The sequence below is a fragment of the Sarcophilus harrisii genome, chromosome 5 (genome assembly GCF_902635505.1).
Source record: "Sarcophilus harrisii chromosome 5, mSarHar1.11, whole genome shotgun sequence".
In the NCBI taxonomy this organism is placed as follows: Eukaryota; Metazoa; Chordata; class Mammalia; order Dasyuromorphia; family Dasyuridae; genus Sarcophilus; species Sarcophilus harrisii.
The window spans coordinates 1,610,970-1,637,838 of NC_045430.1; the positions used below are offsets into that span (position 1 = coordinate 1,610,970).

General features: G+C 52.9%; 1 protein-coding gene across 1 annotated transcript in view; it reads right to left on the bottom strand.

Moving 5' to 3' along the window:
- The window catches only part of ATXN10 (ataxin 10), a 70,727-nt gene extending 58,026 nt beyond the window's left edge, over positions 1 to 12,701 (bottom strand). The window contains exon 1 of the mRNA XM_031940746.1: positions 12,291 to 12,701. Within this exon, the coding sequence (XP_031796606.1) occupies positions 12,291 to 12,603 (313 nt within the window). The 5' untranslated portion in view covers positions 12,604 to 12,701. The remainder of the gene's footprint in view (positions 1 to 12,290) is intronic.
- Between the last annotated feature and the right edge of the window lie 14,168 nt (positions 12,702 to 26,869).

The following is a 26,869-nucleotide window of genomic DNA, read 5'->3' on the forward strand; positions in this document are numbered from 1 at the left end:
CGCAGACAGAGAAAGACACTGAGCTCCTGGGATCCCAGGGGCCACAAATGCTTGCAAAGACACTCAAGAACAGCCTCCGGAGGCTCCTATCAGATAGGGAAGGAATGTATACCCTGCAGACAAGGCACAAATGAGGCACCAGTGCAGAACAAAAAATCCTTTGAATCGTACAAAAGGTAGAATTTCCTTTCCGTCAAGTTTGAACAGATCTGGGGTTTTAATCTAGGCAGGCCCGGCTGGGCTAAAATGGAAGACGAGAACAGACAGCTCTAAGGCTCCTGGGATTGCCACTCACAGAGAATTACAGGGGCTGGAGGGGGGAATCTGAGGCTGGTCACTCACTCAGCCCAGGCCCTTCCAAGTGCTCAAAGATGCATCCCAGTGCCTTAGATTTAGCTCCCCAAGGGCAGAAGGGGCTCGCAGGGACTCAGCTCCCATTATTGAGAAAAGAACAATTAAGAATATGGCCCCTGCAGAGCCTGGAAGCCTGAGCCCCCAACCCTCCATCCTAGCCTGCCTGGCACAGGGAACTCCCACAATCTTCTCAGGAACCGCCAGGGCCATGGTTTCCCACTGCTGGCCCTCCGCTTGGGCTCTTGCCCCCAGACCTGGGCCAGACTGCCCTCCTATCATCCTCTGCTCACCCTCCAAAAGGGTCAGTTGTGCTGAACCTCCTGGGCCCACGCAAAGCTCCCTCTGCTTCAGCAGCTCCTCTCACCCTCCTTGTCCAGGGACATTGGTACGCCCACCCATTGGTACTCCCCCTTAAATGGTCATTCAGTCAATTAACCAGCATTAAGTGCTGACGAGGTGCCAGAAGGGAGACAACAGGGACTAACTGGGGGCAGTGAAAGTGAAGAAAAGGGGGTCACAATCAATGTTAATTTGGTTATGGAGGGCAGCAGAAGGTCAAGAAGAGTGGGGAGATGGCAAGCCCGGGTGATAGAAAAATGGTGGGTAGCAGAAAGTTAGGAGGAGGTGATAGTTTAGGGCAAAGAGATTTAAGTTTAAATTGGAGGTGTCTATGAGAAATCTGAGTAGAGATGCCCAACAGAGAGCTGGCAATGCAAGACTGAAGTTCTGCTATGCCCAAAGGGTCAGCCTCATTGTGCCCCAGCAGTGCCATTACTGGGCCTGTATCCCAAGGAACCCTTCAAGGAGGGACAAAATGTCTGTAGCAACTCTCTTTGTGGTAGCCAAGAATCGGAAAACAAGTCAATGCCCATCCACTGGGGAACAGCTGAACAAACTGTAGTATGTGAAGATGATGGAAACGAGGAACAAGCTGGTTTTAAGGGATTTCTATGAAGTGATGCTGAGTGAAACAAGCAGAACCAGAAATCCATCATACCCAATCCCAGCAAGATTTGAGCAATGATCAAGTAGGAAAGAGCGGCTTCCGCTCACTGGTTCTGTGACCAAAGTCATCCCACTAGTCTTTAAACAGAAAACGCCATCTGCATCCAGAATGAGAACTATGGAGACTGAATGTAAATCAACACGTGCTATGTTCACTTCTTTTTTCATTTTCTTTTTTTTTTCCTCTTGTGGTTTTTCTCTTTTATTTTGATTTTTCTCTTTCAATATGATTCAAATGGAAATTTTTTTTTTAAATCAATGTAGATGTATAACCAGGAAAAAAAAAATTAATTAAATTTAAATTAGAGGAAATAGTTTTTTCTTGAGGAATTTGCCGTTTCTTTCTCCAGTTCATTTTACAGATGAGGAAATTGAGGCAAACAGGGTTAAATGATTTGCCCAGTATCACCCAGTGAGTGTCAAGGCACGCACTGCCCTGACTTTCCCACCACAAATCGGAGCAACTCTACTGACACTGAGCTTTTTAAGACTTATAAAAGACTCGATATCTCTGAGCCCATTTGAGCCTCACTCCAGACACACCTGTGGGGAGGGAAGTCGATGGATGATGTTAGATCACATTTTACAAATGAGAGAAATGTGAGATGCAGAAATTAAGTGACTTTCCTTGGCTCACAGTGTCCCAGTCCCTACCCCAGGAAACCCACTCTCTCCTCCTTTCTGTGTGTCTCAAGGCCTAATACCTATTCCACCTCTCCTGTGTTACTGTAGCTGAAGGCAACCTCTCTAGTAAAAATCACAGGTAAGACAGAGATCATCATCAGAAGTGAGAGGAGTCTATAATTTATCACCCCGGCTAGACTGAAAGCTCCCTGACAGGTGACTTAAATGAAAGGCTAGGAAATTAAATCACGATTAACAGCAGGATATACCAGGATTGCCCGTGGCCAGGCCAGTGGGCCCAGCACTAAGAGTACAAACACCAAGAAATGGTCCTGATCGGCCATAGGTAGGTCACCTATCACCCTAGCATCAACTTCAAAAGGGGAAAGGCCAGTTGGCCCAGAGAGGCCAGGTGCCAGCTGGCCACTCCGCCACTCACTCCTCAGTTCTGGATCACATATTCCAGGAAGCCTGGGGAGGGGGCCTTCAGCTTGAGGTGTCGTGCCCGGTCTGTGAACTGAACGAGAATATAGATCAAAGGCAAGAAGCATCTGGAGCAAAATAAAAATACACGGAGCTAGAAAGAAGTCAAGTACCAAGGAGCCACACTTAGAAACCACCACCGTAAAGGAAAAGAGAGCTTGGAAAGTGATGTTCCCAAATCAGAGAACACACACTTACGGAACAAAACTGAGGATAATCCCACAGGGGAAAAAATAGACCTTGAATGAAACATGGATCTTCCAAGCAAAGGTCAGAGCTACATAAAAACTCTGAACTACTAACAGAGGCCTGAATAGAAACATAAGAAAGCAAACACAAACAAACAATCATAAGGAACTAAACAAGGACTAACTGCTTATATTCTAATATAGGGAAATAAACAAGTTTTGGATATCTAAATGTGATGGAATACTACAATGGCGAAATGAGGACAGGGATGGTTTCAGAATAAAAATCTCAAAAGATTTGTATGAACTGATACAAGGTGAAGAGATCAGAAGTAGAACATTTATATAATGACCACAAAAATTGTAAAGACAAGCAATTCTGAAAGACTTGGGAACTCTGATGAATTCAATGATCAATCAGGATTCCCAAGGACTCGGGATGATGTGCACTTCCCACCTGACAGACAGATTAAGGCCTGGCTCGGGGTGGAGAACAGGACCTACTTTCTTTTGGATATGGCCAATGAATACATTGATTTTGCTTGATCACACATCTGTAACAAGGATTTTGTTTTTTCCCTTCTCAGTTGAGGTGAGGGCAGGAGACAGCAAAGTCAGATTTCTGCTGATTGAAAAAAAAACTACTTTTTTTTTTTTTTAAAGAGAAAGTTCACTCCTTTAAGACAGAACACTCACTCTTCTTTCTGCTAATGCCGAACCCAGCCATCACCCAAAAGATATCAGACACAGAGGCTGCCTTAGTAATCACCCGTCCCAGCAGTCACTTTTTTTTTTGACCAGTAGATGTTAAATATGTTAAAGTATAAATTAGATAGACAATAAGTATACATGACCAAACCGTTATTTTGCTGTACAAAAAGAATTGGACTCTGAAATATTGTACAATTAGCCTATGAAGGAAATCCAAAATGCAGGTGGACAAAAATATAGGGATTGGGAATTCAATGTAATGGTTTTTAGTCATCTCCCAGAGTTCTTTTGCTGGGTGTAGCTGGTTCAGTTCATTACTGCTCCATTGGAAATGATTTTCATCTCATTGCTGAGGATGGCCAGGTCCATCAGAATTGGTCATCATATAGTACTGTTGTTAAAGTATAGAATGATCTCCTGGCCCTGCTCGTTTCACTCAGCATCAGTTCGTGTAAGTGTCTCCAGGCCTTTCTGAAATCATCCTGTTGGTCATTTCTTACAGAACAATAATATTCCATAACATTCATATACCACAATTTATTCAGCCATTCTCTAATTGATGGGCATCCACTCGGTTTCCAGTTTCTGGCCACTACAAAGAGACTGCCCCAAACATTTGTGCACATACAGGTCCCTTTCCCTTCTTTATGATCTCTTTGGGATTTAAGCCCAGTAGTAACATGCAGCAGTCACTTTCTACCAAGGCCTCAAAAGTGAAGACAAGAGAGAAGGAATAAAGGGCCAAGGGAGGTGGCACACCAGGCTATCCCACATGGCAAGTTACATGCAGCTAAGATTCTCAAATCCAAAAGGGATGACTCTGGGCTCCTAATTCCTTGCTTAAATATTTTGCCTCAAATCCTCAAGGTAGAGAAGGAGTTTGGGTGACTAGGGGTCCGGCAAAGGCCTGGCCTTTGGGGGCACAGCATGAAGCACTTTCCGGGCCATCTGAACAGCCCAGGGCAGCACTGTGACTCAGCTGCCAACACACCAATTAAGTCACACTATAAAAAGAAGGCATTTTCATAGCCTCAGGGCAATTGTCTTTATTTTTCCCAAGGCCACAGTTTGGAGGAGCACATGGAACCATTTGCTAAGGGGTTCTGAGTCAACTGCGAAATATAGAAAACAGTGGTCAGTGGGAGCCACCCCTTACTAGCCCACCACACTCAATTATGTTGGATGAATAAAACAGACAGGAAACAGCTCAAGCCATGATCTCAAAACAAACAGGTTACAGGAGCTGGGGGGGGTGCAGCTGTCAGCCTGGTTCCCTTCAATAGTGGTTTCATGCCTCTTCCCTGTCCTCTAGGGGCCTGGTCCCTCACTCAGCAGCCCCAGGGGGTGTGAGTCACCATAAAGCACAAGGTCCTACGAGTCCAAATGGATTCACTAAAGGCAGTTCCCAAAGGCTTCCACCTGACAGAGGTTTAACCCGAGTCCTAAGACTCTATGTTTAGGTTTAAATAATCTACGTAGGTCTTTTCACCAAGTTAGAATGAAGTTAGCTTCCTAGGGCCCACCGTCCAGAGGGACCCAGGGCTGAAAGGAGTCTTCCTTGAAAGGAGGCACAGTCCAAATGATTTGCCTGAGACTGGTAAGGGGGTAGGGTGGGAGGGGAAGCACCTAGATTCAAGCCCCCCGCTTCCTAGCTCTTGGCCCAATACTGCCAGAGTATTCCCAGAGCTGCAGTTATCGGCATTTTTGTTCACATCTCGGATAGATGCCAGCCTGACGTCTCTGCCATGTTCCTGCCCTTGTTTGTACCCGGAACCACACTTAAATGTTTACTGACCAATGTCCTCACATCGGATCTTGATGGTGAAGAACCAAATTTAACATTATGCATCTACTCCTGGGGACCCAGCACTCATCTCAATGTGCCGGTGTCACTAACACACTAGTGGGGACGGAGCCCCAGCCTTGGGCTCGGTCACAGGCTGCTCCAGGAGGTGAGGAAGGAAGGGGCTGAGCAGGTGCCGGTCTTCTTGGGGCAGGAAGAGCCTCCCTGGGAATATCCTCTAGCCCAAGGAGCAGAAGTCAAGGATTCAGAGGAGAGTGAGGGGAAAGGGAGCAGATAACGTGCCCTAGTCTTTGTTCTGGTTTTTAAGAAAACCCTCCTGCAAAGACCAAAGGGAAGAGAGTATTGTGCATTCATTTGCAGCTCTCTGACTGGTCAGGCTACTCTAGCTCTGTGGGGCCTACTGCCAGGGATGCCCAGGGTACCTGCTGGCCTTCCCAGAAAGCACAGGCCAAAGGCCTTCATGCTCTCACTACTGATCCCCGGTCCCATTTCTGAGCTGAGTCTGCCCCACCTGAGAAGAGCTCTGAGACCCTCCCGCTCCCTCTGGGCCCAAAAGCTCTGGGATTCTGCCGCTGAAAGGTCGGCCCCAGACTCCTGGGAGACGTACGTTGTCAGGAGATCAGTCAAAGGAGAGGGATTCTGGCTCAGGCACCCCATGAGGCCACGCAGGGGCTCTGAGTGGTGGCAGCAGTCACAATGATTCAACAAACCACAGATCTTTTCAAGGTACAAACTTCTCAATTTAGCAAAAGGAAAAAGCAAAGCACAGGGCACTTGGCGTCAGGAGACCTGGCCCCGAATCGCAGCTCTGCTCTGTTCTCCCTCGCCCCCTCAGCAGCCTCGGTGTCCTGACCTGTCCAAGAAGGGGCAGGGCCAGAGGGCTGATCTCTAAATCCTGTGATTCTCTGAAACCCCGAAGATCGGGGAAATGAAGACAGATCCTGAAAGCTCGCTGGTTTTCAATGCCGAGCATCCTGGTGCTTCTTTTGGAGACGGGAATCTGGTGGGCGCCATCATGAGAGCCCAATCACCTGGCCACCCAAAGCACCTGGTTTTATCAGGATTTCTTCGGCTGCAGCCTTGGATTACGTCACCAGAGCGTCTCCCACGGCTCTTCCGTGGAGTTCCAAGGAACTCCAAGGTTGGCAGTTCATCCTGGGAACCCATGAATTCTTCCCCAAGCAATCAGACTCGACAGGCAACACTGACACAAGTCGCTCCCTCCAAAGCTCACAGAAGACGGCTTCCAATGGCCCTGCCTATCCCCCAGTCTGATCTGACCTGATCCCAGCAGCCTCTGCTGAGGGGCAGGTCTCAATGGCACACCGGACCCAAGAAGCCAAAGAGCCACAGAGCTTAGAAAAGAGCCTGCAGAGAGCCCTGTGCAGGGCTCTGAGGGGGCCTGGGAATACAGAGCTCTCAAATTCAGCGTTAGGGGGAAGAAGATACTCAGCCATTGCAGCAATCAGAATGCTCAGGTGTCTTGACCCCACAGACTTCAATGGACAAGGGCAGGGAGGCCCAGCCCATTAGAAGAATTGATATTCCCCAGGGCACAACCTTGCGGCCTCCTCCGACCTCATTGCCATTTCTTCTGGCTCCGTCTCAGCCAGCGACTCCCCTTCACACATCTGACTCCGCCAGACCCTGGGAAATAGAGAAGAGCCCTGTCTGGCCGAGATGAAAATGAGGGGAGGCTGGCGGCCCCCGGTGCTCATCGCCAGGGACAATGCACTGAACAACTCGTCTCCTCTTACAGCTGATTTTCAGATGGGGAGATTGTTTTCTTGGGAGAAAACAGGAGCCCAGAACTGCAGCAGAGCTCCCAAACAGAGGCCTCTGTATCCCTCCCTGCTATGGACAGAGGAGTCCTGGGCAGGCACGCTGGGCTCTGCTGCAGACAGCAAGTAACACCTCCCTCGCCGAGGATAGGCCCAAAGACACAGAAGGGGAAGAGAAAGGGGTGTGTGTGTGTGTGTGTGTGTGTTTGTGTGTGTGTGTGTGTGCGCGTGTGATAGCAGGGCTGCCCCTGCCCTCTCCCCACCTCCAACAGAGCCACTAGAGGAAGTGCCCAGCTTCCTGGGAGCTCAAGGCCCCCATGACAGAGACGAAGCGTCCTTATCCTTTCATCCTCAGGTGCCCCATAGAGCACCTCCCGGCACAGGCCACCCACAGCTGCCAATTCACAACAAAGTGCTCTCTTCCCTTCCACCCTGGGAACCTCCCAGCACTCTCCCACATCCACCTTGCTGGGACCTGTCCTGAGAGCCACACCAGGGGCCTTTACAGAAGCAGCTGAGGGACAGCAACCATCAGCCCAGAGAAGGGATGGCTGCCAGGCCCACAACAGCTGCCCTCAGGGACTCTAAAGTTGTCAAATAGAAAAGGAATGACAATGGTTCTGGCTGAGTCCTGGGTGAAATACAGAGACAAGTTTGGGGGCAGAGCAGTGCCCAGCCTACCAAAAGCACTTAATTAATGTTCTATCCACCCATCCATCATCTATCTATTCTTTCATCCATCTATCACCTATCTATCCATCCTTCCATCTGTCATCTATTCATCCATTCTATCATCTGTCCAGCCAGCCTTTCATTATCTAGCCATCCATCCACCTATCCATCATCTATCCATCTGTCCTTCCATCTCTCATCTATTCATCCATCTTCCTGTCTATCATCTATCCATCCAGCCTTCCACCATCATCTATCCACCTATTATCTATCCATCCAGCCTTCCATTATCTATCTATCCATCCATCTATCTATCATCTATCCTTCCATCTGTCATCTATTCATCCATCTTCTTGTCTATCATCTATTCATCCAGCCTTCCATCATCTACTCACCCATCATTCCACCTATCCTTCCATCATCTATCCATTCATCCTTCTGTCCATCATCTACCCATGCATCCTTCCATGCATCATTTATTCTTCCAGCCTTCCATTATTTATCCATCCATCCATTTATCATCTATCCAGCTTTTCATCCATCATCTATCCACCCATTATCTATCCAGCCAGCCTTCCATTATCTATTCATCCATCCATCTATCATCTATCCTTCCATCTGTCATCTATTCATCCATCTTCTTGTCTATCATCTGTCCATCCAGCCTTCCACCATCATCTATCCACCCATTATCTATCCATCCACCCATCTATCATCTATCCATCTATCCTTCCATCTGTCATCTATTCATCCATCTTCTTGTCTATCATCTATTCATCCAGCCTTCCATCATCTACTCACCCATCATTCCACCTATCCTTCCATCATCTATCCATTCATCCTTCCGTTCATCATCTACCCATGCATCCTTCCATGAATCATTTATTCTTCCAGTCTTCCATTATTTATCCATCCATTTATCATCTATCTATCCAGCTTTCCATCCATCATCTATCCACCCATTATCTATCCATCCAGCCTTCCATTATCTATTCATCCATCCATCTATCATCTATCCTTCCATCTGTCATCTATTCACCCATCTTCCTGTCTATCATCTATCTATCCATCCAGCCTTCCATCATCTACCCATGCATCCTTCCATGTATCATTTATTCTTCCAGCCTTCCATTATTTATCCATCCATCCATTTATCATCTATCCAGCTTTTCATCCATCATCTATCCACCCATTATCTATCCAGCCAGCCTTCCTTTCTATTCATCCATCCTCTATCATCTATCCTTCCATCTGTATCTATTCATCCATCTTCTTGTTTTCTGTCCATCCGCCTTCCACCATCATCTATCACCCATTATCTATCCATCCCCATCTATCATCTATCCATCTTCCTTCCTTTTCATCTATTCTTATCTTCTTTTTATCTCTTTCTCCGCCTTCCATCCCCTACCCATCATTCCACCTATCCTTCCATCATCTATCCATTCATCCTTCCGTTCATCATCTACCCATGCATCCTTCCATGAATCATTTATTCTTCCAGTCTTCCATTATTTATCCATCCATTTATCATCTATCTATCCAGCTTTCCATCCATCATCTATCCACCCATTATCTATCCATCCACCCCATTTCTTTCATCCATCCATCTATCATCTATCCTTCCATCTGTCATCTATTCACCCATCTTCCTGTCTATCATCTATCCATCCAGCCTTCCATCATCTACCCATGCATCCTTCCATGCATCATTTATTCTTCCAGCCTTCCATTATTTATCCATCCATCCATTTATCATCTATCCAGCTTTTCATCCATCATCTATCCACCCATTATCTATCCATCCAGCCTTCCATTATCTATTCATCCATCCTCTATCATCTATCCTTCCATCTGTCATCTATTCATCCATCTTCTTGTCTATCATCTATTCATCCAGCCTTCCATCATCTACTCACCTATCATTCCACCTATCCTTCCATCATCTATCCATTCATCCTTCCGTCCATCATCTACCCATGCATCCTTCCATGAATCATTTATTCTTCCAGTCTTCCATTATTTATCCATCCATTTATCATCTATCTATCCAGCTTTCCATCCATCATCTATCCACCCATTATCTATCCATCCAGCCTTCCATTATCTATTCATCCATCCATCTATCATCTATCCTTCCATCTGTCATCTATTCACCCATCTTCTTGTCTATCATCTATCCATCCAGCCTTCCATCATCTACCCATGCATCCTTCCATGCATCATTTATTCTTCCAGCCTTCCATTATCTATCCATCCATCCATTTATCATCTATCCACCCAGCCTTCCATCCATTATCTATCCATCCAGCCTTCCATCATCTACTCACCCATCTTTCCACCTATTCTTCCATCATCTATCCATCCAACCATCCATCATATTTACCTATCATGCATCCATCCATCCATCCAAAATTTCCCTCACATTTAAATCATGCTGCAGTAGCAATGGCTGCCTTGGGAGGCCATGGGCTGGTTTCTCACCTTATTACACATCACAACCACGTGCTTATTTGATGATCTGCTGGCTCTGGCTTTCACACACTCTCCCACTCACCACCTTTGTGCCTTTACCCACTCTCCCATTCCCAGAAAGCACCTCCCCTTTGCATCCACTTCTCAGAGTGCCTAGTTTTCTCTGCAGCCCAACCCTTGTGCCCCGGCTAGCACCTTGTCTTCACCCCACTGTCCAAGTCACCTCGGAATAACTTCAGATGGGTGTTTGAAGGTTTGTTGCCTGGGAGGGCTGTCATCCCCTTGAAGGCAGGGACTACCCTGTTCACACCTCTGCAAGCCAGTGCCAGGCCCATGGGCTGGGAATGCCACTACAGTAGCCAGAGAAATCTGTTTGTGTTTAGTTTAATTCCAGGCCTATTCTGGCAGAATTCTAGTCTTTGGATATTAAAAACCTGAATAAAAATTTTAACAAATCTGAGTAGGCTGATAGAATAATTGATGAAACAACAGAGAGAACAATAGAATCCACCATCCCCGTCAAAATGAAGCCAACCATTCAAATGGGAAATGACAGCTAAACAGAAGTAGTGCGGCACAGTGGTTAGACAGCAAAGCCTCCGTCCCTCCCTCCCCGATGTTCAAGCCCACTTCTGGGGCATGTCACCTGACAGTTCAGGGGTCAAGGCGGGGAGCTGGGACAAAGTCCTGAGGGAGGGAGGGAAGAAAAGAGCCTTCGGAAGGATCTCCTACGCAGCACACAGCTGCTCACGCTGCCATCCCTGGGTGAAGGGCATTCCTTCCCCCAGGAGCTCTCCCAATAGAAGGTAACAGCCTCCCCACCCATCTCCGGGAGCCCCTCAGGCCACTTCCTGCCAAGCAAATGGACGGTGCCTATTGGTGAGAGCAGAGATGGCATCAGGATGGGCTCAGGGAGAGGGAGAGCCTGGACCCCTCTCCTGAGCAATGCACAGCACTCAGGGGGCAAAGGCGGGGGAGCCACCCTTGGAAAAAGGAGAAACGGAGGCTCCCAACGCACCAGGAGCAGGCCCATGGAAAAGGGGAAAGCGGGACCCGGAGCAGCCACGGGGAGGGGAACCACCCCAGACCCAGGAATTCTAGAGGGACAATTAATGGCAATAACAATAACAAATAAGGAATAACAAATGCCAGCAGGTCCAAGCCATCTTCATTTCATTCCAGTCAGCACAAGAAATGTCACTGCTGGGAGGGGGCTTAGAACAGGGGATGTCAGAGCTGGGAGGGGGCTTAGAACAGGGATGTCAGAGCTGGGAGGGCTTAGAACAGGGGCGAGCTGGAGGGGCTTAGAACAGGGGTGCGGGGCAGGAGGCTTAGAACAGGGGTGCGGGAGGGGCTTAGAACAGGGGTGTCGGGGCGGAGGCTTGAACAGGGTGTCGGAGCCGGGAGGGCTGGAACAGGGGTGTTGGAGCCGGGAGGGGCTTAGAACAGGGGGTGTCGGGGCCGGGAGGGGCTTAGAACAGGGGGTGTCGGGGCCGGGAGGGGGCTTAGAACAGGGGTGTCGGAGCCGGGAGGGGCGAACAGTGTCGGGGCCGGGAGGGGCTTAGAACAGGGATGGGAGCCGGAGGGGCTAGGAACAGGGGTGTCCGGGGGGGGCAGGAAAGGGGTTGTCGGGCTGGAGGGGCTTAGAACAGGGGTGTTGGAGCCGGGGGGGCCAGAACAGGGGATGTCGGGGCCGGGAGGAGGCTTAGAGCAGGGTGTCGGGGAGGAGGCTTAGAGCAGGGGGTGTCAGGGCTCGGGAGGGGGCTTAGAACAGGAGATGTCAGAGGTGGGAGGGACCTTAGAACAGGGGGTCAGGCCGGAGGGGGCTGAACAGGGTGTCGGGCCGAGGGGCCCAGCAGGGTGTCGGGCCGGGGGGGTCAGAACAGGGGGTTGGAGCCGGAGGGGCTTAGAAACAGGGGTGCCGGGCTGAGGGGGCTTAGAGCAGGGGGTGTCAGGGCTCGGGAGGGGGCTTAGAACAGGAGATGTCAGAGGTGGGAGGGACCTTAGAACAGGGGATGTCGGAGCCGGGAGGGCTGCACAGGGATGTCAAAGCGGAGGGAGCAGAACAGGGTGCCAGCCGGAGGGGCTTGAGCAGGGTGTCGGGCCGGAGGGCTGGGACCGCGCGGTTCCTGGCCCAGGCCCCCTCCCCTTCTCTCCCCAGCTCCCCTGACACCGCCCCCGCCGGCCCCGTTAGGTGCTGTTCGCGGAGCAGCTCCATGATCTCGTGCAGACGTTCCAGCTGCTTCTCCGGCTCGTCGTCGGTTTCCAGCTCCTCCAGCGACGCCTGCATCGGCCCGGAGCTGAACCCCGCTCGGCCCGACGTCTCACTGGGCGCCGCCATCTTTCGCGGAAGGGCGGTCCCTGGGCTCAGGGAACCGCCCCATAAGGGCCTTCCCTCCAATCCGCTGTACGCTGCCGGCTTAGGGCCCGCCTCCTGGGCGGCTCCGGTCCCGCCCCAACGGACTTTCCCCCAATCAAGCATCTCGCTCTTCTTCCTCCGCCGCATCCTTCCAGGTTTGAATCCCACCCCCAAGGTCTCCGCCGCCAATCCCCGACGGCCTCCTTTCCCGTCCCGCCTTTTCAGCCTCGCCAGCGCCAGCCAATCTGCTCCCTCGTCCTCGCCCCTTGCACGGGCCGGAGTCCGGGCCCCGCCCCAACGGCCTAAACGCCGAATCCGCAGTATTGCGTTTCTGGAGTCCCGCCCCCTGAAGGACGCCCCAGATTCTCAGCCCCGCCCCCTCCCCAGGCTGTGCTTCGCCAGTGGCTGGGCCCCGCCCAGAGAGCTTGGAAGCCTCTAGGGAAGGTCGGGCGGCAGGTAGCCCGGGCTGAGTGCACTGGGCGGTCCCCGGGCCAGCTCAGGCACCAGCAGCTCCCGCGGGAAGCGGCCGAGCGCCGAGGGCTGGGCACATGCTCGTGGGACCCTGAGGCCTGGGGTCGCGGAGGTGTCGGACTCTTCTTCTTTCCTCCCTCCCTGCCTCCCCCCTCCCTCCCTTCTTTTCTTCTTTCCTCCCTCCCTCCCTTTCTTCCTCCCTCTCTTCCTTTCTTCCTCCCTCCTTCCCTTCCTTTCTTCCTCCCTCTCTTCCTTTCTTCCTCCCTCCTTCCCTTCCTTTCTTCCTCCCTCCTCCCTCCCTCCCTTCTTCCTCCCTTCTTCCCTCCTCCCTCCTTCTCCCTCCTCCTTCTTTCTTCTTTACTCCTCCCTCCCTCCTCCCTTCTTCCCCTCCCTCCTTCTTCCTCCCTCCTTCTTTTCTTCTTCCTCCCTCCTCCCTTCCTTTCTTCCTCCCTCCCTCCCTTCCTTTCTTTCTCCCTCCCTCCCTTCCTTTCTTTCTCCCTCCCTCCCTTCCTTTCTTTCTCCCTCCTTCCCTTCCTTTCTTCCTCCCTGTCTTCCTTTCTAACTCCCTCCCTTCCCCCCCCTCCCTCCCTTCCACCCTCCCCCCATTCTTCCTCCCTCCCCTCCTTCCTTTTAAAAGGCGGCAGCTGAGAAATAGCAAGTTGAGCTGCCAGGGAATGAGACTGGAACCCTCCCGCTCGGTAACCAGCGCTTTCCCCCAGAACCTTCCAAATCCATGACCAAAAAGATGTTTTTAACATATTTAGTTCATTCATTGGAATGAAGGGTTGGAATAGGTTGGGTTGTTGATCACAGAAAACATTTTTACCACAAGTGGGGGACCTTTGACTCCTTCATCTGTTGGGGATCCAAGGACTGAAAATGACCAGGACTGGAAGGAGGGGGGCGGGTTCACTCATTCTAGTCGGATAAGTCACACTCCCCCACGAAAGGACAGATGGGACTCGAGGTGCCGCGCGCGGCTCTCCGGAAAAAGCAGCATCCTTCCCGATCTGCCCCGCGGACGGCGAAGCCCCCAGCCCCCGGAGGTTCCACCTGGGCGGCGGTCCCCGAAAAGGATCGGGCAGATGCGCACAGTAGCCGCTCCCGGCTGGGGAAAGAAAGCTGGGGGAGACTTGGGCATCTTTTAAGCAGCAAAGAGCTGCTCCCTTGTGCCTGTGCGAGATTGAGAGAGATCGTGGAGGGAAAGAAGAGTAATCCGTGGGGTCCCCAGCGCCCAGAGAAGGGGAGGGGCGTGGCCTTGGCCAAAAGAGCCGGCAGCCCCTAAACGCCCAGAGGAAGGGAGGTGTAGGCTGGAAATGGAAACCAGGGCTCTTGTCCCGCCTTTTTTTCGCTCTCCCTCCCCGGGTATCCCGAGTATCACCTAGAGCCGATTGTTTGGGAGAGGAAGACTGGAGCTCAAAATCTTAAAAATGAACAAATAAAATAGCTTTTTAAAATTGTTTTTACACGTTACTGGGAAGAAAAAACAACCAACCAACCAAAATGTTGTTGTGTCTTCCTCCCTGCTCCGGGTGAGGAGGCAGGTGGCTCGGCCAGACGCCCGGAGGGCGAGACCTCGCCCCGCGCAGCTGGGAGAGGTCTGCGCTCAGTTCCCAGAGGCTTTGGGCGGCGGACAGCCGCAGCTCGGGGGCCGGAGACGCGGGCCTCCGCCCAGCTCCGCTGCTCCCTCCCGTCCTGGGCCTCAGTTTCCTAGGGAAAGCAAGGAGGGGGACACAGAGAGCTCCAAGGCCCCTTCCGGCTCTGGCTGGAGGAGTCAGTGTGGTCGTGACTTAAGCGGAGGCTGCTTCTCCCTCCGGGGAAGAGCCGGGCAGCGGAGCGCCAGGTGTGGGGAAGGGGCCTGAGCGCGCGCCTGCGTCCCCCTCCTGCAGCAGCTCCCTCCGAAACAGCCTGCTTGTCCCCTCTCTGCCCGGGAGCTGGAGCCCACGTAGCTTTCCCGACACCTGGGATGCTTCCTGTCTCCACCCTCCTCTCTGCCAGCCCTCCTCCAGAACGGTTCTCCCTTTCTCCTCCTAGTTCTCCTATTCTAGTCCCCCTCCTTTTCCCCCTCCTCTTCCTCCTCATCTAAGGGAGTTGAGCGCTCCATCAGATACTGACTGCCTTCTCCTTCAGCCCGCCCTGCTCTCCCCTACACATGCATCTTGACTCATTATTCCTGAGACAAATATTCTCCTCCAGGTTGGGGCTGGGAATCAGGGGCCCCTGTACTTGAGTCTGGGAATCAGGGGCCCCTGTGCTTGGGGTTGGGAATCAGGGGTCCCTGTGCTTGGGGTTGGGAATCAGGGGCCCTTGTGTTTGGGTCTGGGAATCAAGGACCCTGTGTTTAAGAGTGAATATTGTTGTATAGCTCATGCTTTCCGTTTACTCTCCAGCCCCTACTGTCTCTGACAAGTCAGGAGCCCAGAGCTAAATCTCCTTAGGCTTCTAGGGCTGGTTCTGAGAAGTGGAGGGGAGCGGGCTTTGTTTTTTCTAGTGCTATGGCTCAAGCCCTACCAGTGTGAGTGCTTCCTGTCCCCATTATGGGTCAGCTAGACTATCCATTTTTAGAAAGGGACATTTACTAAAGTGATTCAGTAAGAAGGGCTACTATAGGACATAACCCCTCCCCAAATTTGGGACACATCTCCCCAGGGTAGAGAGTCCAGGGGAAGGAGTAGAAAGCACATATGGCAGAGGGGCAGTGGATGGTTCCTTTCTCTACTCTGTGGGAGGCTCCCCTTAGGTATAAAGGGCTTTGCAAAGGCATGGATTTGCCTTCCAAATCACATCCTCTGCCGTTGCTGCTGGGAAACCCCAAATCTTCCGGAACCTTCAAAGCTCACCAGGTCCTCTAGCCAACAGTAAGGGAAGGAGGGAGACCTAGGGCCAGGGCCAGTGCTTCTTCTCCCCACCCCATACTCCCAGTCAGCTTCTCCACAAGAGTTACTCCACAGGGGCTTTGGAATAATATCACTTAATTGCTGTTGATCCCTAGGGGCACGACTGGTTCCTCAACCAATCCCAGTACAATACCTGGGCAACTGGCACTCCCAGGGATTTCTCACTGGGTCCAAAGCCTGCGATTGATTGATTGACTGAAATAAAAGCCTTTGGAATGAGCCTTCTCAGCCTGTCTAGGTATGGGAGGTAGCCCTAAGCTGAGTCGGGTGGCTGGACTTGTTTCACTTAACTCCTCAATTCTTCCACCCTTAGGCATGTTTGACATGCTCGAAGGGGATCTTCCAGCTCATCCAATCCAAGTCTTTCCTTTTACAGATGAGGAAACTGAGGCCCAGAGAGAGGTGGGTCTTGCTTCAGGGAAGTGAGGGACAGTGGGAGAAATCAAACCCAAATCATTCTTCAATCAGCATCTGTGTGCCAGAACACAGGGAGATAAAATAGCCCATGACTTCAGGAACATACAATCTTAAGGCAAAACAAGCCAAGGGAAATAAATGCAGACTATAAGCAAATGAATGGGGGGAGAAGGCTGGCAACGGTGGAGCAGGAGAGGTTGTGCATAGATTGGCACGCTGTCACCTCCCTGGCACATGGACTTGAGCACATGCCCTCTGGAAGCATCCCATTGTGCCAGGACAAGATTTAGAGAGACCAAGAAATTCATAAGGGTTGATTAGCTTCTTGCTCTTGGGGTTGTATTCATCCTGAAAGGCCCTACTGCGCTGTCCTAGGTGCTGGGGACACAACAAAATGCAAGTGGGGCACTGCCTTCAGGGAACTTCCATTCCATCCGGGAGCCCCCTTGGACACAAAGAAGCATTTGAGAGGAGTGAACACTAATAACTAGACAGAACAAGGGAAGCTTCCTGGAGAAAGAGGCACTAAGGATTCCAAGCACGGGAAGAGATGGAGTCACAGGCCAGATAATCATATTTAGATAATGATGAATTTGTTGGAGGATGAGGAAGAGGAGGAGGAGGAGGAGGAGGACGAGGAGGAGGAGGAGGAGGAGGAGGAGGAGAACTGTATATGGTTTGCAAAACACTTTACAAATATCATCTCATTTGGTGTTACTTTTATCCCCATTTGGAACGTGGGGAAACTGAGGCAGGCAGAAGTAGAGGAGTACCTAGGGTCACACAGCTAGTAAGTATCAGGCTGGATTTGAACTCAGTTCTTTCCATTGCCAGGCCCCCACCTTCTATCTCCCAAATTGCCGGAGTGGCCAGTTGGGATGAAGCTCAGCGCGTGTGAAGTCTGGAGAAGCCAGATTGCTCCTGACTGGGCAGGAGGCTTGTAGTTTTTCTCAAGGCTAACCATCGGAGCACTTGATCACAAACACCTTTGACCTCCAGGGCTCCAAGAAGTCCTGATTTCTCTGCTCTGTGAAGCAGGTGATAATCCCTTCACAAATGAGAAGATGAAATGGGGGAGGGGAGCAGCCATGCCCTGAGAACCAAACTTTGGGTACTGTCAAGCAAATTTAGGGAATAAATCTGTGCTGCTGCTCCTTGGAGTGGCAGGTGCTCTCGTTTACAGGGAAAACTGGGGTGCAGAAAAAGGAGAGTCCAAGACTGCCCAGCCGGTGGGTGCAGGGCTGGGCTGGGAGCGCTGGTCCTTGAGCTCTATTCAGCGCGTGGCATTTCCAACTCAGTGGGACCTCAGCAGAGCCTGCGTTCCCCCAGCAGCACCTCTGAGAGCCCTGGGTCCCTTTCATCCCCTCAAGAACGTCAGGGGACTTCTGGCAGAAAAGAAGCCCCTATGCAGCCTGGGAAATACACTGACACTGTACAGAGTGGCTGGGAGCTGGCTTGGGAGCCAGGAAGTCCCATGTCTGGTGCCCAGGACAAGTGCTCCACACCCTGGAGTTTCCACAGCCATGTAAGCCCAGGGCAGGGTCCCTTTCCCAGAATGCCCCAATAAGGCTGCATGGACAAGCAAAGAATCCCAATGCTAGGAGGCCTGGGGAGAAGGCACAAGCGCCAGCTTTGGAGGCAGAGGACCTGGGGTCTGATCCTGCCTGCCCTCTGCTGACCCGTCAGTTGGCAGCTCTCCAGTCCCCAAAGGCCAGGGCATCCGGAGGTGGAAGAACTGAGAGAGTTCACAGGGGAGAGTTCACTGAGCTTCGGACACCCACGGCAAAGCCTTGACTTTCAGGCCAGACCTGCCCGTCAGCTTTCACAGCCACAGAGTGACATCTAGTGGAAGTTTACGCAAAATCCCTTTTCTTCAGACCCAAATTCAAGGGCATTCCCAGGAGAGACTGCAGGAGAGACAACCTCTCCCGGACACCTGAGGAAACCCCGGGGCTCCCCATCACCTGCAGTTCTCCCACTGAAAGCGGTGCGGAAAATCATTGTTCATTGTTCTATTGTTTATGTGTCCCCTCTCCTGGAACGGAGGCTCCCTGAGGCCGCGGGCACCTCAGCCCCTGAGCGCTGCACCCAGAAGGCACTGGAAAAATCCATATCGAATGAAGAAATGAGACCCACAGATTTTAGTCCCACAAATAATCACTCAATACCTAGAATGGGCCTGGCTCTCTATCTGGCCCTCGGGGCATCCCGCAGTGGGAAAACTGGCTACCTCCTAGGGAAGACAGGTCAATTAGGAGGAAATGAGGGTGAGGTCACAGAAGGAAAGAGAGATCCAGATAGGCAGAAAGAGAATGACATCCAGAGACAGAGAAAAATAGAGACAGAGAGAGAATGAGATATATATAGAGAGAGAGAGAGAGAGAGAGAGAGAGACAGACAGAAAGAGAGAGAGAGAGAGAGAGAGAGAGAGAGAGAGAGAGAGAGAGAGAGAGAGAGAGAGAGAGAGAGAGAGAGAGAATGAAAGATATGGAGACAGAGACAGACACACACACAGAGAGAAAAACAGACACAGAGACAGAGAGAAAAACAGAGACAGAGAGAGAGGGAGGAAAGGAAGGAATTCCCCTCTGGAGCTCACTGTCCACCTGCCGCTGCAGCTGCCATCTTTGGGGGCCAGAGAACGCTATGGGGGCTCAGCCACACTGTCAAGGGATAGTGACTTTTTACAAGTATATTCTAAACCCATTGACACAGAGGAATGATCTATAACTGGATGCCGAATGTCAGAACTAAGAAGGATCCAAGAACAGACTGTCAGAGATGAGGAGGAACCTAGACCATGGGATGGTAGGACTGAGGTGAGGGGGGAGGGGGCTAAGAACAGGGGAGGTCAGGCTGGGAAGGCTCCTAGAACATGCAATGTTCTAAGTTAGTCAGAGCCCGGGTCGGTGCTTAAACGATAGAATGTGGGTTCTCGGAGCTGGGAGGGCACTTGAAGTTCCAGAACAGGTCCTGGAAGCTCCTGGAAGAAGATGCAGACATCCATGGTTTCCTGGGGATCTCAGACGCCTGTTTTTACAGGTGAGGAAACTGAGACCCAGAGAGGCCGAGCCCAGCCTTCCCCAGCAAGTCTTCTGCCTTCAAACCCTGGCCTTGCTCACATTTATGTGAGCATTCAGAGCTCCCCTCCTCCGGAGCTGCCCCTGCAGTCTCTGACAAGGCCTCCTCGGGCCCAAGCAGCGGGGCAGAGAGTGGCCCCAGCCTCTCGGGCCAGGGTCTCCATTCCGCCGGGGCTCCGAGCAACCGCCCCCCCCCCTGCGCTGGAACAAAGGCCCGGCCCAGAGCCCGAGCTCTCTGAAGGGGCGCTTTGTCCCGGTGGCCACTGGGATCACTTTTCAGGAGCTCAGGTTACCCCGGGAAGCTTTTTTAGGAAGTTTCCTGATACAGGGACATTGTTTTCCCTGCAGCAGCTCCTTGACTCGGGCTTTCTGGCCAGATTCAGAGATTAGCGCAGGGCTGCGGCTCCCCCCCTTCCTCCCCCCCTCCCCTCCCCCGCTCCTGCTGGCCACAGATGACCCAGTCACCTTAACTCACTCTTTGCACCCTTGGAGAAAAGCTTTCTTAAAAGGGAAAAAATCATGGTTTTTAAGGGAACGTTCTCCCCCCCCCCTTTCCCCCAGTTGTAAAACATCCTCCTCCTGGTGCTTAGTGAGGAGGTGAGAATTCGCCGAGGCGGGGAGAGCAGGGGCGCCCCGGGCCAGCTGAGCAACGCCCCCCTTCCCCTGCTGGGAGAGGGGAGGCTGGGGGGCAGAAAAGAGCGGGGTCAGTCAGCCCGGAGCCCCCGCGGCTGTTTTTACTCGAGCTCCTCGGCGATGGTCGCTCCGCCGTTGGTGGCTGGCTCTGCGTTTGCTGCCGAGGGCGTCATACCGTGGACCGCAACCCTCCGGGGAGAGGGGGGGCCCGGGTTCGGATCCTGCCCTAAGCACCTATTACTCGTGGGAGAGAGCCTGCCTTCCTTCCCCTCCCCGGGCCTCGGTTTCCCAGGCTGTAAAAAGAGAGGCCGGGACTGCATGGCTAGAAGGGAAGGCTCGGGAGCTCGGGGGAGGGCCCAGCTCCCCAGCAGCCATTGCAGACGAAGTGGGAACGGTCTCAACCTCGGTCCTCCTCGGGATTCCCGGGAATCGTTTCCCTGGAGACAGGCTCCGTTTCTGTACTCGTGGGGTCCGAGTTCGAATCTCAGCTCTGCCCCAGCGCGGGACCTGGGCCAGCCGGGGAACGTCAGAAGGGGGTGGGCTCTACTTCCCCCCCCCCCCCCCCCCCCCCCCCCCCGCCTCTGGCTCCGCCCGCCAGCGAGCAGGGCGCGTGCACCCCGGGAGGCTTTCCCAGGAAGGGGTCTGGCTTCGGGGTGAATGGGGATTTATTCTAACTCCAGCTGGAGTGCCCTCGCCCGAGGGAGCCCGCCCAATCTGTCAGCGGTGATGGGCGCCCACCGGGGAACGGGCCCCGCACGTCGGCGCTCACTAATTACGCCTGGAAAGGCGGAGCGGGCTGGGAAGCGGGGTGCCGGGACTCAACTCCCCAATCCCCGCCCGGCCCCCCGCCATCCCCCGAGCCTCGGGCAAGGCAAAGGAGGCAGGCCGTCGGGCCTTGGAGAGGGCGCCCTGGGGGGCCTCATTCACCCACTCGGGCACTCACTCACGGATATTTGTCCGTTGTTTCCACTGAGCCACAAGCACATCTGTTAAGCCCTGCCCACGGTGTCAGGCTCTGTCTACACAGGCGGGGGAGAGACAGTGTCCCAGGCCCTTCCCTCCCGTGAGGCTTAGGGGGACAGCTCCCCCATCTCCCCAACCCCCCCAGTGCCCAATGGCACGTGCATGGCTGGGGGAAGCACAACACCCACCCCCATGAGTGAGCTTCAGACTGAGAGAGGAGAGCCCAAAGATGGGGGGCTGAGAGCTCATCCGGCCAACTCCTGTCAAGGTGCCTCAGCTTCTCCTTTTATAAAAGGAGGTGGAACAGTGTCTAAGACCATTTTGGCTCTGACATTCCCTGTTCTAGGTTGCCTTCCAGCTCCGACATCCCCTGTTCTCCAGCCCTTTTCAGTCCTGACATCCCCTGTTCTAAGCTCCCTCCCAGCTCTGACACCCCCTGTTCTAAGCTCCCTCCCAGCCCTGACACCCCCTACTCTAAGCCCCCTCCCAGCCCTGACACCCCCTGTCCTAAGCTCCCTCCCAGCCCAATGAACAAGTTTATTTGTTCTACCCTCTAAGCTGTGGGTGCTGGAGTGAGGGAGGGAGGGTCTTGAGCACAAGCCCTGAGACCCTCCCTCCTGCGCCATGCCCCTAAGCTGGCGAAGCCTCCTCCTCTGGACCCGGGACCAGTGGGGCTCAAGGCCGAGGGAACCGCTCACCTTGCAGTAACCCCAGGCCCCTCGCAGTGACCCCGGGCCCCTCGAAGTAACCCTGGGCCCTGCGGCCAGCCCCGGCAGGCAGTGCTGACTCATCCTGACCCAGCTCAGCAGCATGGCACTTGCCATGAGTGTTGCAACAAGGAGGCCGCCCACCCCGGGCTGTGTCTGAGCCTGGCTTCCGGCTCTGCCCCGCCTGGCCCTGCCTGGTCCCCTCCTCTGGAGGCAAGCTGGGGATCCCAAACTCGGGACTGCAGGCCCTGGGGGGCCGCTGAGCTGGGGGCTGCTGGTCCAAAGCAGGAGTTCTGACTCGCTCCCCGGCCCCCAGGGAAGGACTCAGCCCTGCTGCCTTGGACAGCTCCGGACACCCCTGCTCTCCAAGCCTGTGCTCCCCGGGGAGCCCAGGGCCCTTGGGAACATTTAGCCAGAGAAGGGGCCACAGGAAGGGCCTAACTCCTGGTACTTGAGCACAGCCCCAGGTGCCGGTTCCCAGTCTCCTTCCGCCTGACCCTGCCCCACCCCCCAGGGGTCCAGCCCTCTCCTCCCCCACATGGGACACCCCATCTCTCAGGGGCCGGCACCCACATTCACTTTCTATGTCTGGTCTGGGTGCCGCCGCCGCCGCCGGACCCTCCCAGAGCAAAGGGCCCATTCTTCTGGCCGCCCCCTCTTCCTTTGATCCAGGGACAGCCGGCATTTCCCGGTGTCCAGGCTGGGAGGCAAAAGCGCCTGCAAACGGCCCAAAGTGGCCACCAAGTGTTTGCTTTCTGATGAAAGAGAGCTGAAAACGGGACCTCAAAGGCAGGCTGTGCCAGCCCCCGCCCGTCAATAGCCCCTCTGGAATTAATGATTGACTCGGGCCCATTCCGCTGTTTGCTTTGCTCTCCGCCAGCGAGGGGCTCCCTCAGCCACTCTGCCGTGGCAGCCTCCCCCCGGCTCTCCTTGAACCCGGGGCACCCTCTCCAGGAAGCGCCCCCGGCCCTCACAGGGCACCAGCTCTCCTCAGTGTTTGCCAAGGGAGAGGGAGGAATCGGCCCGTCCCGAACGGACGCTATTGAAAGCCGCTGTTTGCCATCGGTGCTGTGTCAACATCTGCCCCTGCCTTTCCTGGGGGGCCAGAGTCCGTCTCACTCCCACAGGGTGCCCACGGGACTGGTGAGACCCCAGGCCTCTGCCCATTCCGGGCCCAGTGGGAGATGAAGCCGCCCACTTCTAGCCACAACCTCGCCCCAAGACGGGGGCCATGGGGCGCTGGATAGGCACAGGGAGCCCCTGGCAGGGCAGTCGCACAGAACAAAGCCGTAGGAAGGGCAGCGAGAGGGGTCCGTCCCAGGGACGTGACAGAGGGAGAAACTGAGGCAAACCCAGGCAGCCGGGGCACCCCTCGGGGCTCACAGCAGAGCTCTTGGGTCCTGCAGTTACTCTGAGCTGTTCGGTGGGAAAAAGGAGATGGCTCAGAGGGAGGGTCAGGGACCTCCGAGGCCCTCTGGTCCAGCTCCCTCTTTGGATAGGGGGGGAAACCGAGGCCCGGAGGACGAGTGGCTTGCCCAAAGTAGCCCGGAACCCGGTCTTCTGACTCAGGATGCTCCTCTCCTGCATGCACAGCAGTCTTGGAGGTTAGATGATTTGGGGGTGGGGGAGGTCCAGACCTGGGGCTTCTTGATCTGGGGAACTTGCAGGTGAAGACACCCCCTCTGCCGATGCAGACCATAGCCCGGGATCCCACAGCAAACGGCACTCTCATGTTCCTGGCCCTGGAGCCCGTCTCACCTGCCCGGTGTGTCCCCTCCAGCACTGGGGTAAACAGGGATGGCTAAGACAGATGACAGCAAGATGGACCCCCACCCTCCGCCTTCTGGGGCCCAGCACGGCCAGCCCAGGGACCCCGGCCAGCCAGAGCAGTCCCTGCTTGCTCCACGCAGAGCCCTTGGTCACCGTGGGGGATGGAACGGCCCCAAGAGCACCCGCAGAGACAGTGACAGAGCCCCGGAGACCAGAGAATGTCCCTCCCCAGCTTGTGTACATGGGGGGCCACAGAGGTGGGATACCAGCCCTCCATCTGGGGCCACTGCGGGGCTGATGGAGCCACATTGCTCCTGCCTCTGCCTCCCCCTTGTCCTTCCCTCTCCTGTCTCTGTGTCTCTCCCCATCTCCTCCCTCTCTCTGCCCCGTCTCTGTCTCTATTTCTGTGTTTCTCTCTCCTGCTCCCCTGTCTCTATGTCTTTCTTTCCTTATTTCTCTCCCTGTCTCTCTATAACTCTCTCTCCTCTCTGTCCCTCTCTCTCCTGTCTCTCTCTCCATGTCTCTGTCTCCCTTGATTTCTCTATTCCTTTGCCTCTCCTTCCTGTGTCCCTCGGTTTCTCCCTGTTTCTCTAGTTCTCTGTCTCTCCAGTCTTTATTTCTGTCTCTCTCCTCTCTCTCTCCTCTCTGTCTTCTTCCTTTCCCTGTCTTTCTCTCTCTCTCCTCCCTCTCTCTCTCTGTCCCCACTATTTCTCTCCCTTTCTCCCACTCCTTCTCTAGTCCTCTGTCTCTCCTGTCTTTATTTCTGTTTCTCTCCTCTCTGTCTCCTTCCTTTCCCTGTCTTTCTCCCTCTTTCCTCCCCCCCCCTCTGTCCTCCCTATTTCTCTCCTTTTCTCCTTCTCCCTCTCTAGTTCTCTGTCTCTCTTTCCTCTCTGGCTCTCCCTCTGCTTTTCTGTGTCTCTGTCTCTCCTCTTCCCCCTCTCTCCCTTCCTCCCCATCTCTATTATCTTTTTCTTCCCTGCCCCCTTTCCCATTCCCTTTCTGTTTCTCTCTCCCTTCCTCCTTTTCTCCCCTGTTTCAATGTGTGACCTCATTATGGAGTAGAGAAGATTATATTTTAAATGGAGGTGACAGTGAAGAAAAAGAGAAAGAAATCAATGTTTACTGACCTGAGCTGAATTCTAAGATATAAACCTTTGTGGCTAAACTGCTGGATTTTCACTTTCATTTTTTTCTTTTTGCAAGGCAATTGGGGTTAAATGACTTGCCCAGGGTCCCACAGCTAGTAAGTGTTAAGTGTCTGAGACCAGATTTGAACTCGGGTCCTCCTGACTTCAGGGAGGGTGCTCATCCGCTGCTGCTGGATTTTGGAGCAGGAAACCAAGACTGAAGCTGGGGTTAAAGTGGACCTGAATTCAAGTCACACCCCAGACATTTCCTAGCTGTGGGACCCTGGGCAAGTCCCTTAACCTATGTCTGCCTCAGTTTCCTCAACTGTGAAATGGGGTTTATAGCAGCCTCCCTTCCAGAACTGTGGTGAGGATCCAGGGAGATCCTATCTGCAAACCCCGGCATGACCTCCATGCTATTATTATTACAAAGTCTGAGTCACAGCCTTGCTGCTGCGTGCCTCCGGCATCGCATCCCACTTAATCTCCCTTAAAAGGTCATCCCAGGGCAGAGAGTGCTCTGCAGGCCTCCGGACACTGGACGGAGCCGATCCACCTGTCCAGGCTCTGCAGAGATGCGGTGTCTCCCGGGGATGCCCACGAGGGCCCCAGGAGCCCCCAAAGGGGCCGGCCCAGCCCGTGGCTTCACACACCCATTATCTCATGTTTTCCATGCAGATGCAGGTGAGCAAAGCAGACCAGGCAAGAAGGAACATGCATCTCTACAGACACGGGAAATCTCATGTTTGCTTGGCCAGGGTGAGCAGGGCCTGAGGAAGCCGGGACCCCACCGGCCACAGGGGCCACTTCTCCTCCCTCCAGCTCCCGCGGCCCCTTGTGGCCGACACAGAGGCGACACTGGGCCTGGAGGGCCGGGCAGTAGCGCCTGGTCACCAGCCTGGGTCAGACTTGGCTGCCTGAGGGCCCCCGCCCACCTGCTTCCCAAGTGGAGAATGACAGAACTGGGCCAGCTTTACATGCTATTCTGTGAACTTCTCAACATTGGGCCCGTCCCTTCCCGAGTGGCAGAAGGTGCTAGAGACGGCATGGCCAAAAGCCCAAGTGGGGACAGAGGGGAGACCCCGGCAGGGCCCCTGCTCTGCCCTGGCTGAGGGGCTTCGGCCAGCCACGCTCCTCACAGGCCCTAGCTTTCCCAATCTGTCAAATCAAGAAGTCAAGCAGAGTTTGGAGTCTGATCTGCCAAGACAAAACCAGGAACTCTATGAACAAATGACAAAACAGTTTTCACACAAATTAAATCAGATGGCAACAGCTGGGAAAATAGCAATTGTTCATGGATAGGCTGAGCTAATATAATAAAAATGACGATTCTATCTAAATTAGCCTACTTGTTCGGTGCCAGGCCAATCAAACTGTCAAAAATTATTTTATAGAGCTAAAAAATAGTAAAATTCATCTGGAAAAGAAAAGGTCAAGAATATCAAGGGAATTAATGAAAAAATATATAAAGGAAGGCAACCTGACGGTATCAGACCTAAAACTCAATAATAAAGATCAGTGGGATGGTTAAGTATACAAAACACAATAATCAGTGACTCTAGTGCTTAATAAACCCAAAGACTCCAGCTTCTAGGAAAAGAACTCAATATCTGACAAATTACTGGGAACACTGGAAAATAGTATGTTAGAAACTAGCCATTGAGCTAGTACATAAGTACATAATTTGGGTGTGCAAAGGGTTATAGCATAAACAAATGAGGAAAAAGAGAGATCATTTACCTATCAGATCTTTGGAGAAGGTTGGAATTTACGATCAAACAAGAAACCAAGAACATTATAAAAGGAAAAATGTATACATTTGATTATATTAAATTAAAAAGGTTTCACACAAACAAAACCAATGCAGCCAAGATTAGAAGGGAAGCAGAAAACTGGGAAGCAATTTTTATAGCCAGTGTTTCTGATAAAGGCCTCATTTCTAAAATACAGAGAGAACTGGCTCAAATTTGTAAGGATTTATATTGTTATAAACATATATAAAATATAAAAAATATAGAAGAATAAGTTGTCCCTTAATTGATAAATGATCAAAGAATATAAATAAAAAATTTTCAGATAAAGAAATGAAAGCCATCGATAGTCATATAAAAATGCTCTAAATCACTATTGATTCGAGAAATGCAGATTAAAACAACTGAGGTAGCCCCTCACAGACTGGCTAAGATGACAGAAAAAGGTAATGATAAATGTTGGAGGGACGTGGGAAAACCGGGACAACTGATAATCAACAAAAAGGTCAAGACTCCTTCCAGCTCCAGCTCTCTTCATGAGGGTGAGAACATGTAAAGGGCAGGAGGGTACCATCTCTGTGCCCACGGCAGCTGGGC